Raw genomic sequence first — 19,816 nt, forward strand, 5'->3', positions numbered from 1 at the left:
GCAGCTGTCTGAGAGCCATATGTGCTGTTTAACAGGCTGACACCTCCAGCACAGTGAAAAGAACCTCATATTCTTTTGTCATAAACTTGAAGGCTCTTATCTTGAAGTAAATATAGGACATTAGGGGACAAAACATTTATATTGTTATGTACTTTTTTATTTTAAGACCACTTGAGCTGTGCTGCTTATCACAGTTGATTATAATGTGTTTCAGATTTGTATTTACATGTGGAGAAGTAAAATGACATTTCCGTGAATAAAAACGTTTCAAAAAAAGGTTTGCTCCACCATACCACCTTTACGTTGAGCAGCTGCCCTGTCAAGTACAGAACATCCCACATGGATCCCACAAATCTCTGTCTTCCACTGTTATGGGATTCATAACTACGTAATCAAGTACCTCTCTAGTCAAGTGCCACCCTTTCAAATAACAGATAACAGAAACAAATGTTACTCAACTGTGCAGTTTAATATTAAGAATAAATCTGTCATCGCCACAGGAGTTGTTTACTGCATGTCTGTTTAAAAGTTGTAATATCTCACACCAACCAAACCGATTCCACTAACTTAAAGCTTAACAAAAGACACAGACAATGTGTTTTTGAAACATATTTTAATTATTACCATTACTATTGATAGACCATTGTTGAACAGAGGTACAGGTATTGCAACAGATTGTAATACTGTGGTGCAGCAGTGAGAGCACTTTGGTAAACCACATGTGCCCATGTGCTGGAGAGCGTTGATTCCAACAGCACGACATATTTGTTCTGATCTGGTCAATATGCCGGCACATTACTGTATATGTGATGATGGGATTATAAACACAGAAACAGACAAGTGTGACGACTGCACTGAGATCAGCTGTAGAAAGTCTAAAAATGAAATAAAAAACGATTTAAAAAGGAAATCGCTCTGCACTTCTCTCGCTCTTCTGGCTTCTCCTTTCTCACATCAGTTACTGGAAATTCCTTTACCAGTTGCTTTTGCAAAGGAAGTGACATCATTCCCAGTGTCTGACAGGAAGCAAAGATGGCCGTCTTCTTCTCTAGACGTGTCTGTGTAGATCCATCCAGGCACTACAACTTCAAGTTGAAATGTTCTTTTTTGACTCAACTCTACCGTGTCATTTCAACGTCATGATTTCCATTTTGTTATTTTTTTTCTTTGCAAACACATGAATGTTTTTTTTACACTTTTTATAGACTTACCGCTAGTAAAGAAATATACTGTATCGTGGACTATCAAAATAAATGAAATTGTGTTATTTACATAACCTATAAACAATACTTCATCACGAAACAGAATTCTTGTTATAAGAATAGGCTACTATGTCTGTCATGCTTTCATCTAAATAAATGAAGCCATGAATGAGGTTTTACAGAGCTAAATAACTCTTCAACCTTTCTTTTAACTTGACTGCTTTCCAGAATTGCTGCTGGTTCTTAAACATCCATAGCTTCTTTCTCTGTTTGACTGCACCTTGACTGCAGTACTTTGTGCAAATAGGCAACCCTCATAAACGGCTAATTGTATACATTTACCACCTAAAAAACACTCCTCCAAACCCATTCAAGTGGTACACAAAGGCTGAAACAATTACACCTCTCATTACTGCTGGACAATGTGGATGAAATATGCCTTTGTTAGAGAAAAAAAATGTAAACAAGGCTTTTTATGTGTACATGAAAATTACAAAATATCAGGATTAATATGATATCAATTCAGAATGATTGTGAATCGGTGAGCGTTGAGGAAAAAATGTTGAGTTTGCTACACAAGCACCAGAATGCTGCTGAATTTTGTGTATCAATGTATCATGAACAAAGCAGTTAACACAATTACAAGAAGGGATCAAATGCACCATTATTATCTTAATAGCAGTCTGTGTAAAATGTAAACTGTAATACTGCAAACCAACATTACAGGAAGGCAACGCCAATACTGTGTGGAGCACAGAATTATAGCACTGAACATGATCAGTCTTTTATCTTTTTCTACAAACACTATATTTAACACATTTGTAAGAAAAAAAACTCCTTTCTCTACACACTGTCGCGCTCATATTCCAATATAATTCTATAGCCTACTTCAGCACTTCTGAGCTCTATGTATAACACTTTCCAATTATTCGTTCCCCCAATTCAACAAAAAGGTATCCTTTATGCAAAAGAGCAATACATATAAAAATGCAGTGAATAAAGAATGGAGAAATAAGGTTCAATAAAACATGAACATTGGTCCATATTCTCATATTGCCTTGTAGAGCTGCTCCACCATAATGAAGTTTCCATGTCGAGCCCGGATCATCACTGAAAGGTGAACCCCCTTTCTCGCTCCTTGAGCTCTGCAACATGTGCTCGGATGAGAGAACGTTAAAAATAAATAAATAAAAGTTTTCATTTCTTTCTATCTTCCTCATGTTTCTTGTTGCCTCTTAAGTCCTTCTCCAAACTCTCTACTGTATGTTTCTACCCATTGATCGATCTCTCCTCAAGGTTTGGAAAGATGGACTCAGGTGAGCCAAAAGTGTTCTCTAATTTGTTGTTGTTTTTCCCTCCACAGTTTTCCCTTGTTCACCCCCAGCCTTAGATAAGAGACTGTGGGGAAGCTGACGTCTCCTCCTCCTCCTCCTCCTCCTCCTCCTCCTCCTCCTCCTCCTCCTCCTCCTCCATATAGAGGGAGGAGCTGGATGAGGATTTCTCCTTCTCGCTTCTTCCTCTCCCTCTTCGTCCCATCCTCATCCTCTCTAGAAGGGCGAGTCAGGGGAGCAGGGGGTACTGGCTGAGCTGATGGAGATGTCATCAGAGTCGGAAGGGAGGCTGGGACTCAGGAAAGGGTCAGAGAAAGTATCAGGGGTCAGAGAGGGAAGGGCCATGGGCAGGCCAGGGAGGCAACTGGGAGGATCCGCCCGTAGAGATTTCGTTTTTGATGTTTTTACTGTTGTCACCGCCGGTATCATCTGCAAAGACATTAGCTTCACATCCTGGTGGCGTCCTCGTCTGAGAATCTGCCCCTCCTTATCAAGAGGGGTGGCCTGAACGAGAGAGGAAGAGAACAAGATTGAATTAGAACCGTTAAGCAAGGATCCAGGAGCACAGTAGTTCAGTATGGAGGACCAGGAGAGCCTTGATTATGGTCAGCAAGTTATAATTTTGATATTTAATTGGACAGTCAGAAGAGCGAAGCAAAAAATAGTTCATTTTTAACGGGATATACAGTATTAACAACTTAATCAATGAACAGATCACTTAAAATATACCCATAAATGAACAGTTATGATTGCATTCATAAAGAGTTCTTATATTGTTCTTAATAAAGATTTTAAGCTGTGTAATAATTGTGTAATACATTGAATTAACTGCTTATTTATGGATTCAGGTCTGTTAATAATTCATCTTATAACTAGAAACCTTTGTAATCATAAAACCTCCAGGTCCTCCATAAATCTATGATGCATAAAGTCACACAACAGGAGTTCAGTAGCTTAATAGCAAGGGGTATTAGTCGAGGCAGCGAGGTGGGGAGCACGACATCGATAGAGAAATCACTGAAAATGAAGACAACAAGCAGGGACACGGGGTTGTTTCTTTGTAAGGCAGCATTCACAAAGAAAAAGTGTAAACAGAAAGTGACTGTTACCAAGTGAAAACTTCGGCAACATCACCACACACAACACAGAAAAGACAAGGCTTTAGGAGAAACAGGTGACAGTGATGAATGTGCTGCACAAAATATATGTTTAAAGCGAGCAAGGGAGGAACGGGCACAACGACCACAGAGCAGGGACGACATGTCAAAGCAGCAGCCAGTCAGCGGGGAGGCAACAATCTCAGAGACACTATTTCTCTTTATTTTGAGTTTGTGACTATCTAACCGGTCGGGTCTCTATGGAAACCTGGCGTACCTTATCCAGTACATGGCCGGGTGCTGGTAGAAATCCAACGACCCAGATCTCTGCATAGAAAAGCTGTCATCCAGCTGAATACAAAGAGAAACCAGCACAATCAAACTAAACACCAGTTCACTTGATAACAGAACAAAACAATCTTTACTCTTCTTTAGCGGGGAGAACAAATGAAACTGTAGACCTCTAAATAAACCAGTTTAACTACAGATGAACCTGCAATCTGTTAGACCAGTTGGTTTATGGGTAGTGTAGTTTCTAGTTGTGGTGACTTACAGAAATGACGGACACTCCTGCAGTGGTGTCATTGCTCTTGGGATTGGTGTTGAAGTGCTTTTTTATTTTCCCTGCTACTGACAACTGATGGTCATTCTCACAAAGACCCTCATCCTGCGTCGAGAAAAAAGAGAGAAGAGAAAATCGTTGTTGAGTTGATGGGAAACTACTGCGAATGTGAGCTCAAGTGACGCTGCACTTACAGTGACCCAAGGGTGCTCGAGCACCTGGAGGGCAGTGTATCTCTGATCCACCTCCACCTCCAGCATGGATCGAATCAGCTCCTAAAGAAGCAAACAAACACTGGTGAGTCAAGTCACCTTCCTCCAACATGTGGATCTGTTCCCAAAACACACAAACAGATCATGTCCTGTAATAAATACAACTAAATATATATTCACCATTGCCGTCTCTGACACGTTGTCCCAGTACGGCAAAGGAAATTCTAGCTGTCCCATTAGGATCTGATCGAAAAGCACTTCCTGATCGTCACTGCTCCTGCAAACAAAACATTTTCATGTGAATTTGCCAATATAAGACAACCCATACACAACTCTGTGTGACAACTCCAGCTGTTAGCTTACCCTCTAAAGGGTGGGAAACCACACAGCAGGATGTAGGTGATGACTCCAGCTGCCCAGATGTCCACCTTAAGGCCATACCTGCACAAAGATAAGGAATGTAATCACTTAAGGCAAAGATACTGAGAAAGAAGGAAACATGCAGAGCAGCATCATTCTCTTAGTAAAACAAAATCTGTAACCTGCAGCCTTACTGCACAAGGATGTGACACATACCTATTGGCTGTGACCTGTGTGTAATTTCTTTAACTTGTGATTTGTAACCTTAACTCAGCTGCTGGTGCTCTTACCCTGTTTCTGCGATGATTTCTGGTGCTACATATGTCGGGGTCCCACAAACAGTGTAGAGAGGTCCATCCACCACAGTCGCCAAACCGAAGTCTCCCAGTTTCAGGCTTTTGCTTCCGTCTGCATGCTCATACACCTATGCACATAAAAACGAAGTAGGATCTTTACTGGTTTTGTATTATCATTTTTGGGAATAATTCAGTTTTTGTGTGTAGAATAATGTAACTATTCAGTCCCAGAGTTAAACACATGAGGGTAGCAGTATGCATTGCTCTCCTTTTTGTTGATACCAGTGGGAGGTGACTGGGAGGTTCGAACCTCTAATGACTTGCAATCAAAAATTGCATTGTAAGGGAGTAGTTAAATGTTATGTAAATCGTTATGTATGTAACAGGGGGTGGCCTGCAGACAAACTATGACCTTTAAGCTGTTATAATCCTTCTCGTAGACTAACAGTTGTTCTGACATTTGAGCGTCTTTTAAATTGTTGTTCATTGCTAAAATGTTCTCCAACAAATCTTGTAAGAAGTGATAGAAGGGGCAAAAGAGGGGATGAAGAACAGCAGTGGAGAAATGAAGAACAAGATAAGAAAATGAGGAGGTTGACAGAAGGGAGACGGAGGGAGGGAAGGAACAGACGAGGGAGTCTGGAGAAGGAGTGTGAGGGAGGTGTGAGGGCAGCAGGGATGAGTCATCTCTGTCCAGAGTGACTGATAACACTTCACTGTCCATTCACAGAGGAGTGAAGCTATACTGCAGCAAGAGATATGATCATGTATAGAAACATGCGGACACTCACCAGCAGGTTCTCTGGTTTGATGTCTCTGTGCACAATGTTGAGGCTGTGGAGGTATTTGATGGCGTTGGCCAGATTGTAGAGCATGCCGCTGGCGTCTCTCTCTGTGTACCTGTTGGCGGAGGTGATGGCATCGAACAGATCTCCCCCCTGCAGACAAATCATGATGGACAGGTATTTGGAACAGGAGTCTGTTTGGCGTTTTCACTCACAACCTGACAGTTCTTCACAGTTTTCACAGTTAGCTCATCTTTTCTGCTAAAAAGAGTAATCGGCTTCTGGATTCATTAGCATGGGATTTTGTTTGATCGGCAGCTGGAGGACTAAACTGCATCCTTACTCCTGTACAAGCTTGAAACGTATCCCTTTCTTTAATATTTCCTCTACATTTCAAAAAGTCCTTCAAAACTCCCTTAATCAGCTCCCCTCCCCCATTCTACTCGGCACTTTGAATAGGACTTATGTTGTTTTTGATATTTTGGTTGTTTCTTTTCTGATCTTATGTAAAGCGTCTTTGAGCATTAGGAAAAACGCAATATAAATCTACTGTATTATAATTATTATTATTAGTTCTTGTCTTGCAGGTGCTTTCTCTGCCTTGTTTTGCTTTCTGTATAGATTCCCAGCCCCCCACCCCTCTCTCTCTCTCTGCTTCTTTCTTTCTCTGAGTGCACTAAGTAGAACAGATGCTTAAAATAGGGCTGAATCTCTTTAACGCTTTCTCCTAGCACAGACTCAGGCACACTGTCAGTGTCCGGCAGGCCCAGTGACATGAACACTGTCAGCATTTGAACTTCTCTATCTCAAATATGTGGTTAAAGTTATGTTGGCACCGAGATATTACACCTATATGTGAATAATAAATAAGAAAAGTCCAAGACATTCATGTAACCGTTGACAATGCTAATCCCAAAAGGCATATACATTAATATTCTGCTATAGCATCCATTCTTCATGGGAAGCTTTTCCACAAGACGTGGATTCTTCTCCACTTCAGCTACAGCAATGTTAGTGAGGTCGGTCATGGGTGTCAAACGATGAAGCGCTGCTAACAGTTGGCATCCCAAAAGTGTTGGATGGGGTCGTGTTCAAGCCTCTGTACAAGCAAGTTAAGTTCTTCCATGCGATGTTGAAAAACTATTTCTTTATGGGCCTTGCCTTCTATTTATTTTGAGACACTAATGTCCGAAATATCAAGTTTGCCATTCATTTATAAGGGACCTAGCACAAAAAGAAAAAAGATCACAAAACTATGCTTACGCCATCTTTTTTAACATTTTCTAACACTGCACTTTCCTTCTCCTCCCCTTTTAGTTCATCCATCTGCCTCCCTCCCTCTCTCAGTCCCTGCCACTCTCACACAGACTCTCTAAACCTCATTCATCTACAGCTTCCTCTCGATCCTCCTACTTTGGACACGCTCTTACACACACTTCTTCCACAGATTGCCTCTCATCTATATTCTGTAGTACTCTACGCCACAACACGAACAGATGGATCACATTCCTGGCTTCTGAATTATGCACAAACATTTCTTGACTCAGAGAGCGAGAGGGAGAATAAAGAATGTGAACACAGAGGCGCTCTGGGCCAAAGACCGATTCTCTCGGTCCCAGTGTGTGGCTGGTTGGAATTCATTATTTGCTTCAACGGTTAAATGTCACAGCTCTGTCTCTGTCGCTGTTTCTGCCTCCCTGCTCCTTTCTGTCACTCTCAAGTTAGAGATAAAGATCACCAACTTATATAGAGAAAAGGTGGTCTATGGAACACCACAGGAAGGTCAAACTATATAACTCCTCCCCCTTCAGTAAGGAAAACTGAGAACCGCCACACCACCACTATGTGTCATTACCCCCATTACAAAGCCCCCTCTGCTTCATATCATATGCAATAATAACATGTGCAATTACATATCCACCCCTATGTTTTTGTACTGTTACAGTACCGCTCCTTAATTTACAGTTTTTTTACAATCCTTACTGTTTCTTGTGAAATTTGCTCTTTTTACAGCACTGTTTACATGATTGTTATTATCATCATCATCATCATTATTATTATTATTAGTAGTAGTACTATTATTATTATGTCGTTGTATCTTTGTAACTGTTGCACAATAATTTCTTTCTTATTTTATCTTATCTTAAAAAATCCATTATCTTTGTTTGGCCAACTATGCCTGCCTGTCCTTAACCAGAGCATACAGTATGAAGCACAAACACATAAAAATAAACATGTGATTACAGTAAACAAACATGGCCACACACCTTGACCAGCTCCATGACAAGATAGAGCTCGCTGTAAGTGTCCATCTCCTCTATGAGCAGGACGACATTTGGATGTTTGACCCTGCGCAGGATGGCCACCTCGTTCTGGATCATGTGCTCCTAGAAAAAAGAAGTGAAATTGATTTTGTAGGGTAACAAATGTATTAATGAAAATTAAAAAAGTAATTCAACACCAGGCCCTCTCCTGCTGGGATGGGTGTGTGCTCTGTTGCTCCTTTAATAACACCTAACACTGCTGTCACGGTGTACAGACACACACACAAGAGGACGCGAGGGTGAGTAAAAAGAGGCTTTTGCAGATGGTGGTAAACTGCTCTTTAAACGACACAGATTAAGATTAATGTTCCTAAAAATATTCTATAGCATTCCAGCTTTAATTCTAAAGTCCTAGAAATTGTGTCCACTGGTGCAAACTGTTATTTTTCCATAAAAAGTATTAGTGTTGACATTTATCTTGAAAACGTTTCTACCAAAGTATTTTTTTCCACACTCAAGCCAAGCATCAGTAATTCTATACATTTTGCCTTTAGAGTCATAGCTTACCTTTCCTCTGCATTTGCCCTTGTTGATGATCTTCAGAGCGTACTCCCGTCCTGTAGAGTGCTCCACACATTCCCGGACGACTGCAAAGTTCCCATCTCCTAACATGCGCCCCACCTTGTAGCGGTCGGATATGTAGGACGGCACAGCTGGAACCTCGTCGACTAAAACCTCAGCTGCAGGAAGAGGATCGAGGTTAGGAGCAGCTGGGAGACTCACAATAACGTAAGTAGAGAGGACCTAAAGCTTTAACTGTTAACAACAATTCATGAATTTATATCAGACAGAAATGTAGGATTTGTAAAAAGGATTTGAAAATAAATAATACATACATGAAACAATGAATTGATTAAACTGTAGAGATGTAGATGTAGATGTAAATGGGAAGATAAAAACAAATAAATGAAAATATCACAGAAACCTAAAATATATAGGCTATAACAAATAGATTTAAACATAATGGAGAACCATCATCGGTTTCATTTTACATATTCAAGCCAATGAGAGCCGTAGTTCCATCTTCTGGTCGACATTTTGTCACACTACAGCTTTGCGTTAAGAGCTCTGTAAATGGCAGTCAAGCAAGCAAATGGAAGAGTAAACATGAAACTAGGTTATAGAGTTATTAAATACATGCTTAGCAATTGAGATGGTCTCTGTGTCCTCTATTGGTAATATTATAAAGATAAGAACATCAGAGATCTGTAACTCAACAGAATGTTCTTAGTATAACCTTTACATTTACCAGCACATGGTTGTTTGTACTGTCACAGAGAGGTGAAGCACAACACCAGACGAACTAAAGGTGTGAGAAAACATGATGTACAGTGCAGACACAGTGAGATGCATCGAAGGTCAATAACATGATTCACACATGCATGATATTTGCAAGTACATCGCCTTTTCCGGTTGATAGACAGATGGCATCGGCATGACAGTAAGGCTACAATCATTTTCCTCACCTTCAGTAACCGGTCCATCTCCGTCTTCCACCGAGCTGGACACCTTAGTGGAAGACAGAGAGGTGGAAGAACCCTGGGACCCCTGTAGAGAGGGAGAGGGGATGGTAAATATTTAAATCTTAATCATCACTCAAGTTTGTAATTCACTCACAACACACTAAACCAAACACCTTAAAGCAGTCTCTTCTGTTACGATCGCAGGCGAATCAGAAATGTCCAAAAATAGACTAAAGTACACTGTGCAAAGTAAAGTACATTATCCTCAGGACATCCTGAAGTCTGTCTTGTGTTTGCATGTCTGTTCTATTATGCTGCCCTGTATTATGTACACACTGTGCTCACATAAAAGAGTCAGAACAGATTTACTTAGGCTACTGAGCTGAATATAAACCGGTTACTTATTCAGCAAACCCCCTGTGTGTGTCCATGTTGCATCCCAATAAGCTCCTTTCCATTCATACGACTTTAAGTCAATCCTGTAAAATGTTATGCACTTCATTTCCCCGTGTCTACATTTAATAACAGCTCAAAACACTTTAAATAAAGGTGGATGAATTCTGCCTCTCATTTGGTTGGTGAACAGGAGGTCATTAAGGGGGAAAGAGATCCAGCGTCTGCATATATCAAAAGACCAAAACTCATTACGCCCTCCACCTCGTAACCTTCTGTCTGGTTGTCATGGAAGCACCGAGGGCGGGGAGCGAGGATCTAGTCTGGACTGTAAATGAGAATCTACCCCTCTCCTGTTTCTGACTCTCCTCGCTCCTGTACATCTCTCTGCTCTCCTCTCCTCCAAAACATGTTTGGGTATGATTAATTTCTCTCTTCTTTTATAAGATGAACATTTCACTCCCCTCCTCTCTCACACAGTCAGACCTGTGGAGAACAAATCAGTGAAAGATATTTGTGGTTTGGGAGATTTCCAGTGCTCGAACAGGGGCTGGCACATCCGCCTGGCCAGTGATGGAAGTGGCCGCCACTATAATTTCTCCAAAAGATAAACTAGCCGATGAGAATTAATAACAAAGGCCTTTGCGCTGTAAATGGTCTGCACTATGTGTGTGATGCATGAGCAACTGAGAGCAGTCCATCAGTAGTTTCAGGGTGACTAATGTTGTATAGCTGATAATACAACTTCCATCTCTCATTTCGGAGCAGGTGTAGTAAATTCAAAGCTCTATAATGGAGAATTCATACCACATAGTATAATTTACACGCTAATCAGACCTGACACCTTAGAAGAGATAAGATCCAAACAGTACTGCTGAATTAATGGATGCTTCCTGTTGTTATTGTACTAAATAAGCCAGCACAAGGTGACATGTAGAAGGGCTGCTACAATGGCTAAGTCAAAGTTCACAAAACCAAACTTTGGAAACTGTCACATTAAATCGGTTTTCCTCTGACTCCACATGGTGGGTTTGAGCAACAGCTCAGATGTATTCAATGTTTAAAAAGCTTGCTGGGATCTAGAAATAGCCTCTAAATTCTACGATTCCCAGTCAGATTGTGATAGAGTTCGCTGTCACGGCAGAAAGAGGAAAAGGTCTCCCATCATTCTGACTAAGATCTGAACTATTTACAGAGCCTAGCTTCCCTATATCTCTGTAGTAACAGTCAGCTTGTTTACTCATCTCCACTGCTGGGACTTTAGAGCTATCAAGGTGAATGTAGCTGTGAGTCAGGCTGAATTTGGTTTATGTAATGTTGTTTTTGCTTGGGCACTCATCCCAGAACAAGAAAAACCCACTTAATAACCATAAAGCTGATGACCCTCCTGTGCTTTATCTACAAAACCTCCTTCTCATGCTCTTTTATACCCCTTCCGACTCATATATTCTCCTCTCTTATGCCCTTATCTCACATCCAGCCCCGTCCTCCACTTGCTTTCTCATTTTGAACTCCTATCTCTCTCCTCCTGCCACCGAGGGAAACAAAATACTGTTGCTATGGAAACTGCTCACAGAGAGGAGAGAGGAGAGGTTGGTTGTGAGACTTCCAGGGAGCAGACAGAAGCCTATATATGGCCGTTTCCTGTCTGCGGGCTTGGAGGTAAGCTCAACCTTCTTTGAACACTGTGTCCCTCTTTCCTGTGCGGGAGACAGAAGGAGTGACAGACAGAGAGAAGAGAAAATAAGAAGCGAAGAGAGACGGAGAAAGGGAAACAAGGACACGGTAAGGAAGATAGAGTCTGCTGTGGTTGATATTGATCCTTACATTTGGCAGGAACTGTCTTGTTATTGTTAGACCATCCAACTTTCTTCCTGTTGCACAACACAACATAAACTATTCCTAGCTCTACATCTCTACCTTTTTGCTCTGGCTATGACTCATACCACAATAAAATAAACACACACACTGACAAACCTTTACACCACGGCTGGAGCTACTGCTCTCCAACCTGCGAGGACAACCATCAGCGAGTGAATACTGATCAGCGCATGAATGTGAATTAAACAGGATGTCCATGGTTGACCTTAAAAGTGGACCATCATCTCGACGAGTAGCAGCGGAAATAATGAAAAGGAAGTCTTGTCAACTGCACAATTTGGGATTACAAATGCACCACACCATCACAAAACTGTTTTAAGAATAAGGCTAGCCTTGTCCTCGATGACCCTGTGTGAATCTGATTAAGACACACATCCTAAAGCTGTCCGCCTCTCCGTCCCTAAGGCTGAGAGAGCCAAACCTCTTCTCCAGCAGCATTTCTTGTCACGTTTACTGGCATGCATTATCCAGCAAAAGCAGGGTTTATTGATGTTTAGCTTGCTGGGAAAAAAATCTAATATGATTTGATAGAAACAGGGTACTATGTTTGTCCCCACTCTGACTCTCTTAAGGACCAGAGGTAATATATCTCGGCTCTTATTTCGGTATCGAGACAGAGAGCAACATAATCAGTTTGACTCACATTCAACGAGATCAACAGTGTTTGGGGATTGTGACTTTATGCTTTGGTTACTAGGACTTTTTTTTTTTTAAATCACGATCCTAATGGGCCGCAAATTTAAAAATGGGAGACTTGGGCTGCCTAAGCCAGAAAAAAAAAGACATGCGGAAGAGATGCAGTGGGACAGAAATGATGAATGCACCTCTGGGACTGAGCTTGTGTTGTAATCTCTTTTGTGCTCGGCTGAATACAGACACAAGTTTAACAAAGAGGAACAAAACATCCTATCATAATCACACTACATCTACTGGAAATGATCCCCGTCTGTCTTTGTGTGTGATCAACATAATAAATCAACACAAATGAGAAGCAAGAGAAGAAAAACACAAAAATGATAATGAAATGACAATGAATTTAATAGTGACATCAACAAATGGAAATTAATACATTAAGCAAAGAAAATACAAACTGAAACAAATGAGCCAAGAAGAGCTGGCGGCCATACATGACAAAATCTCAATGTGTAAATGATGGACCAGGTTATCAAATCGGGCTGTGATGACGATTATCAGATTTACATATCCTAAATGGTTGTAAATGGCAGTGAGAAAGCCTTTTTTCGAAATGTGATGTTACCAATTAAAGACATGTAAATATGAGCCAAATTAAAATCATGTGTTTGTAGGAATAAAACAATGTCTAAGCTTTAAATTTGCATTAAAATCGCCCAGTTTCCTCATGTGCTGCAGCCAGTCTTTTTGGAAGACATAGGAACAGAATTTGGACAAGCCCTCTAATGACATCAACACAACAGGAAAAAAGAAATAAAGTACAACGGAAAAACATCTTAAGTAACAACAAACTCACATTGATGAGATGAGACAATAATTACCAACCTCATAATACACACCTTCACTCTGCTTTCTCTCACACATTCACACATAATTTAATTATGATTCACCCAACACAAAATATGGACAGTAATGAGAGATGGAGCATGCAATTCAATGGGTTACGGGCTTGAATGACTCAATGGTGAGAGGAGGATGTAGGTGACATACTTGACACTAGCCTCTTCTGCCTCTATTACGTTCACCAAAAACAGCTACCTGGCTGCATCACAGCTGTTGTTTTGCATTAGCATTATAGACCTTCTGTTTGCTTGCCTTCAATCTGTCAATCCCTGCACTCCACATGTTTGTTTTTAAATGATTTATCTCCCTGTCTGTGTTTTTTACATATAATGGAGGAAACAGACGGGGAATAACTTTGACCTCACCAGCTCATACAATTCATCCATATGTGTTTCAGAGTGGATATTGACAGAAAACTAAATGTGGGGTGTGTGTCAGCGTGTAAGTCGGTTTAATATGAAATATTAAAGCAGGATGAATATGGAAAGCTAGCGTGCTCTCAATGATGCGAGTGGCCCCAAAGAAAAGTAGAAGAAGGGGCAGGATGACATCATGACAGTCGAACCGTCCTTCATGGTTGTGTTGCTTATTCACTGAAATGGGTCTTGCTAGGGGGGCCTCAAATGTATAAAACACATGTGCAAGTGCATGTTTGCATCAGGCTGTTGTCTACTGCCTGTGCACAAATGGCGATTTCATGTATAAAAATGTTTTTTTATGAAGCAAACACGATTCTGTGAGCAACTGCCATAAAGAATCATGCACGTCTATGTGCTTGAAGCTATGCATGTGTGAAAGGGAAAGTGAAAAGCCACAGTACAATACCATGTCTGTGTATTCTGCTCGGGGAAATGGGTTAGGATGGTCTGAGCCGTGAGAACAACCCACATCAGTCAGCAAAGTGCCTCTAAGTGTTTAAATGCAGGGTCCATCGAGGTTAGCTCTTTAAATGCTATGCTCGTAACAGGTCACTGAGGCTCTGTGGCTGCTGAGGAAATGGATTCATGGTAACTTAAAATGCTTTAACGGCATTTTAAATGTCATTTCTTTAGAATTAGTTGTTCTTTTAAAAAAACAGACATGAAAATACAGGTTTCATTTGAAGAAAAAGGTAGTTTCTGAGTCTTGATTTGCTGAGAACAAATTATGCATTTTAGGCGTAAGGGTGAAAAAGCTACTCTCTTACTTGAAAGCGCAACACAAAATGATTTATGTGTGTGTGTACTCGGTTATTCGTGCATGTTTACACAGGGGTGACGTAGAAGGGAGAGGAAATGTGCAAATATAGTGTGAGAAACATGCCGCCTACTTCTCAAAGAAGCTTAGAACTAATCTACAAGGGAAATGATGGCATATAATTTCTCCCTGTGAAGTTAATACCCTTTCATAAGGGGAAGAGAGAGCTCAGTGATGGGGGAATGAGAATGGATGAGAGATGGAGCATAAGAGAAGATTAGAAAACTGTCACGGAGGGAAGGGACATGGGGCGAACTGCTCACAGGGCAGACAGAAAAAGCAAGTGTTATTACACCATGATATAGCTGCAGAGTGGAGTGGAGAGATAATGGACTGTGAGGCTTTGTCCCTTCCCTCCAGCCAAGCCATCGCAGGCTTAGTACCCAGTGTCAGTGATTACAAACACCTAAACAGTCTTGTCTTCAGAAATACCCACTCGAGAAACTCTGAAGCTACAATCTAAAGGCGGTTCACTGAGGTCAGGATTGCACTACAAAGCTAATTTGCGAAGGCTTGTGTTTCATGAGAGAAGTGGACGGAGGCGAAAAGACAGGTGGTGAGGTTGATTGTGGAGAGGACTGGGCAATATTCTTGTCCTTTTTCTCATTACATCTGGTTAGCGCTCCTTCACCTCACTAACCCTGACATTTTTCTTTGGATTACTCTCTGAAAAATGTGGAATGACAGAACAGAGCAGCAGAAACTGGGCACCATAATCGTTGTTATTAACAGTAGAAGAAAGAAAGAGGGTATAAATGCTGTTGCCAACCTCGTTTCTCTTTCCTGTCCCTAACTGACCTTCCCATCACATCAATATAACCTCATCGCTGATGGATTCAGAAGCCTACAGGCCAGACTCTCCACCATGAATTCATTCTTCCTGGCACATCCAAAGTAGCACGAGACCAAAGCTACTGAGCCCAAGAGATAAATTCTTTATGCTGTGCTGATTTTATCTAATTTATGTACAGGCATTATTCACAGACCACTCAATTTGTATGTCCTATTAAATGGTATTGACTCACACTGTATCATAACCTTTCCTTCCCCCCCAAAAAAGCATTGTGCCAGGACCAATGAATAGCTAAATAATTGCAAAAATAAATCATAGTTACTCCGCTGCAGTCAGGTAGAAAAGTGGTACACAATTTCATGTGCAAACTGGAGGCTAAATAAATCCATGGTTTACATATTCTGCTGTGTCTATATGTTAATGCAGGAGATGGACTGAGTGTGCAAGTGTGTGTTTGCGAGGGAGAAGGACCAAAATCAGCAGCAGGCTTAGAGTTACTGCAAATTAACAACTGCTGCAAGAAAACAGTCTCATTAGGATTTAAAGCTGATATTAAAAGCTCACCATCATCGCTGTCAACGACGGGATTAACAAATACTTTGATCTTGAACACATGCACACACACCAGCACACCACACATGAACCCTCTAGTGTGAAATTCAAGGCTTTCTCCCGTTTGAGTTGCATGCTCCCTCTCTGCATAGTAGTATGTTCTCTAGAGTGGCTACCAGCTTTACAGTTTAGTATGTTTTCATCCCAAATCAGCTGTCTCCCTGTTAGCTACAGAAAACATTATGATTATTTCATGTTTTAAGAGAGATTTTTTCAAACCCAGGTCAGTGACAGTATACATAATAGAAAGATGATGAAATAATCAGATGTACTAGTATAAAATGTGTTTCTAAATTAATTTCACAAAAGGACATGTACAAAATGACATGATAAAAAAGTAATCCTAGATCAGCAGTCGATACTGATTGCTTTTTTTCACAGCTTGGTGGCTAACGGAGATTTCAAACCAATTTTGCCTAGAATAAAAACAGACATCAAGATTGGAGCAGGCCGCTCACAAAGCCACCCATCAGTGTCAGTTTTAGATTAGATATTGCACAAATTACTGACTGGCAGATCTCTAAAAGTCAGTGATAGCATCATTAATTGTGTAGCTACCAAAGGCAGATAGAGTTCTCCTTAAGGACAAAAAAAATGTGGGTCAGCATATGTGGAAATGTGACAGAAAATCAGCATGAAATGAGGGATTGCCCCTTGGAAATCTATTAACACTGGATAAGGGCTGTAACATTAGAGGATCCTAACATGAGCCTGCCATTCTTGGTATCCCAGCGCAGCACTGCATGAGGTCAAAGGTCAATGAACCACCCCTTCTGAGACACTAAAGATGTTGGGATCTTCGGATTTCTAACAACTCTAAGATGTAGTCGGCCTATTCTCAGTCACGGATTTGTCATTTTCCTGAGAACAGAGAGGGAATGTGTTATAGATTTTGTGTCACTAAATGTTATGACTGACTTTTTTTTGTGAGTATGCTTATGTATTCTTGTCTTACCCTGCGTTGGTTGAGGCTGCCCGGGCTGGTCGGGGAGGGGCTGGGAGATATTCCCGAATGAGGAGTGGACAGCTGACTGGCCGGCGTCCCGTTCACTGGAGGGAGAAAACGAGAGGGAAAATGGAGCAGTGTGTGAGAGATGGGAGAGAAATATTGAAATAGATGATCCTTAAATGTGAATGCGTGTTTTCTAGTGTCTAGCGGCAGCCCACACTTCCGCCCTCAGCAACTCTCCATTCACATGAATGAGGCGGAGGAGGAAGAGAGCAAGAGGGGGGAGTAGGAGAGAAAGGAAAAGAGCAGTGAAGTCCACGCTGCTCCTTTTGGTTTTAAAGCAGCCAAAATACAGATCCTGTTGTTACAAATCTCTCTGAAACAAGCCAATCAAACCTGAACCTCTAAACATATGTGCACCGGATAATTACAACATGTTCAAGGCTTCAAGTGCATGGCTGGAAGTCAACACACAACACCAGGCTGTCCTCATTTCCATCCACATCCTCTATTCTGTGCACTTGTGACCTCAATTTGGTGTTCTTCTCCAGCTGCAGCACGGCACTAAAACCCAGCGGCATCACCTCATTTAACAAGAACATTAGATTAATCAACACTGCACACAAATCCAGCGTGTGGTTAAGCAAAAGCTCTATTTTAATAAAGCTGAACCGCATCATTAACCTGCCCACCAGACATAAGCCTGGTTATGGTCTTACTGAAACATAGCTTATTGTTTCTTGGCAACAAAACACTGCCTCAAACCAAGTCAGCCCAATGTGGACCTAACTGATACACAGGTCTATGAAACTGCAGTAATAGGGAAATACAAAATTGGTTAATGGTAAAAATGTGCATTGATTGTTTGGGTTTTTTTACTTATGTTTTAAGTTGCAGAGATATGACCAATGATGCAACTTCAGTAAAATCCCTGCGTTGTTTTTGATTAGTTTTTCAAGCCTTCCACTTTCACCGATAACTGCCATGTATAAGCCTTTGCTCTCTAAATATTGCTGCATGTAAACAATATTTTAATTGCAGTCTCCATCCAAACAATTTTTTCTCCCAGACCTGTGAAAGCCAAGAGGTCCAAGCTTCCCATACAAGGTTTATTCCCCTGCCGAGATCAAAGAACTTTCTGAATAATTCAATAGCTGATAAAGAAGAAGCCCACAGCAGACTAAAATAGCACCGGTTCCTTGGCATCAGGATTCTAATTTTCTAACCGAGGACATGAGAAAGGAAATTAAGAAACTGCTATTGTTTAAGCAATTCCTGGACATCTCATTGATGAAATTCAGCATCAGTCTTACGCACACGGACAGACACTCCTCCCAGTTACACAACGGAAAGCGATAACACTTACAGACATCTCTCATCAGCCTCAAAGTCAATGATACTCAAAGTCATTTCCGCGGAATCTGCATACATCTACATCATGATCGGAGCAGCAAAGCGTCAAGTACACGCTGCCGGTAAGACAACACAACGCGCCGTTTGCGTAAAAGCCGCAACGTAAATACGGTGATTTATTACCTTCCACTTCTAGCATGATGAAAAACACAGTGATAATCCAAAGCGGGTGAAAGAGAAGAAGAACAGCACCTCTGTACGCGCCTCGTCCGAGTGTGATAGTAAACTGTGGTGAATGGGAGAGACGGAGAAGTGCTGTACTACACGGGGAGGGAGGCTGATTGCGCAGGCTCTGACGCGCACCGGGAGAGAGAGAGGGGGGGGGGGGGGGGAGAGAGAGAGAGAGAAATAACATCTACGATTTGGATATATTTTGGCTTTCCATCAAAAGAGAATGTCCTTGATATTCTGGACACACATTGTGAAAACTAGTGCAGACAGAGAGTAAATAAGAGTCATTGGTCGGGAGGAGGCCTGTCCTACACGGATTCTGAAGGCTCTATTGTTCGTTGTCCAAACATCCTCAAGAAACAAATGCTGCTATTTTTAAACTGCAAATGTTCCCAAAGCAAGAGCAGCACAGGCAGCAGCAGCCAGCTCTGTGCTTTAGGGTTTTTTCTTATTCCTGCACATATCCAACCCAGAATCAAAAGATGTGCGTTGAGGAATTTGCAGGGCAGTTTGTAGGTTGAATGCAGAAATATGATCAACCTACATGTTTTGTAGAGATCCTGTCTGTGAGATACATTGATGATAATAATTTGACCAGAATGCAATGCAACCTTTGTAGCTTCTTTCCCAACTGCTGTTTCAAACGCTATGGCTGCACAAAACTTCACCAAGAAGCTGTGCTGGCAATGAATATGGAAAAGCACCTCATGTGTCTGCCTGTCTCCAGCTGTGGGTTGGATGATGCACACGCTACATGTTGAAATATGAATGGGGAAAAACACAGAGCAGAAAAAACATTACCTGTTATATATTGGTCTTTTTTCAGTCTCCATCTCAACACTTATGTTAATTGCTAATATAAGATAAGCAAAACACAGTAAGACGTTATTTAAGATAAAGTACGTAAGAGTTCTACTGTTGTTTATTGTTTCATGAACACAAAGCTGCCTGGAGACAAGTCATTATCTTGCCTTTAGTGCAAATTTGTTGTTGGGTTCGGTCTCTGTTATTTGTTACGCTCTGCATGCTTATCTGTTTTTCAGAAAGTACATTTATCTCCTTCATGAGTTGCAGTGAGGGCTGCAGCTACTGTGCGATCACACGTCAGAGTGTCACAGCCAGCAGCAGCTGATCCTCCGGAGATACTCTGGATTTATGTGTGGGGTCGCCCCCCTCCCCCTACACACTCTCCCGTCAAAC

General features: G+C 41.3%; 1 protein-coding gene across 2 annotated transcripts; it reads right to left on the minus strand.

Moving 5' to 3' along the window:
- Window positions 1-620: 620 nt before the first annotated feature.
- On the minus strand, window positions 621-18,685 carry LOC134872218 (serine/threonine-protein kinase DCLK1-like). Of its 2 annotated transcripts, XM_063895414.1 has the most exons (13): window positions 18,569-18,657; window positions 17,039-17,133; window positions 9,636-9,717; window positions 8,677-8,849; window positions 8,113-8,232; window positions 5,852-5,998; window positions 5,055-5,188; window positions 4,768-4,845; window positions 4,585-4,681; window positions 4,387-4,467; window positions 4,184-4,297; window positions 3,908-3,981; window positions 621-3,037 (listed from the first exon to the last, which is right to left on the minus strand). In XM_063895414.1, the coding sequence occupies exons 1-13, from the start codon at window positions 18,582-18,584 to the stop codon at window positions 2,980-2,982; spliced, it is 1,269 nt and encodes a 422-aa protein (XP_063751484.1). In that variant the 5' UTR covers window positions 18,585-18,657; the 3' UTR covers window positions 621-2,979. The 2 variants fall into 2 exon arrangements, with proteins under 2 accessions (XP_063751484.1, XP_063751485.1); XM_063895415.1 differs by lacking the exon at window positions 3,908-3,981 and having other exon boundaries at window positions 18,569-18,685.
- Window positions 18,686-19,816: the final 1,131 nt, after the last annotated feature.

The sequence above is a fragment of the Eleginops maclovinus genome, chromosome 11 (genome assembly GCF_036324505.1).
Source record: "Eleginops maclovinus isolate JMC-PN-2008 ecotype Puerto Natales chromosome 11, JC_Emac_rtc_rv5, whole genome shotgun sequence".
Lineage (NCBI taxonomy): Eukaryota > Metazoa > Chordata > Actinopteri > Perciformes > Eleginopidae > Eleginops > Eleginops maclovinus.

Coding starts and splice junctions, on each gene's coding strand:
- LOC134872218 (XM_063895415.1), bottom strand. Junction 9,718..17,038: donor GCAGCCTCAACCAACGCAGG/GTAAGACAAGAA, acceptor CCCTCTCTACAG/GGGTCCCAGGGTTCTTCCAC. Junction 4,682..4,767: donor GGTTTCCCACCCTTTAGAGG/GTAAGCTAACAG, acceptor TTTTGTTTGCAG/GAGCAGTGACGATCAGGAAG.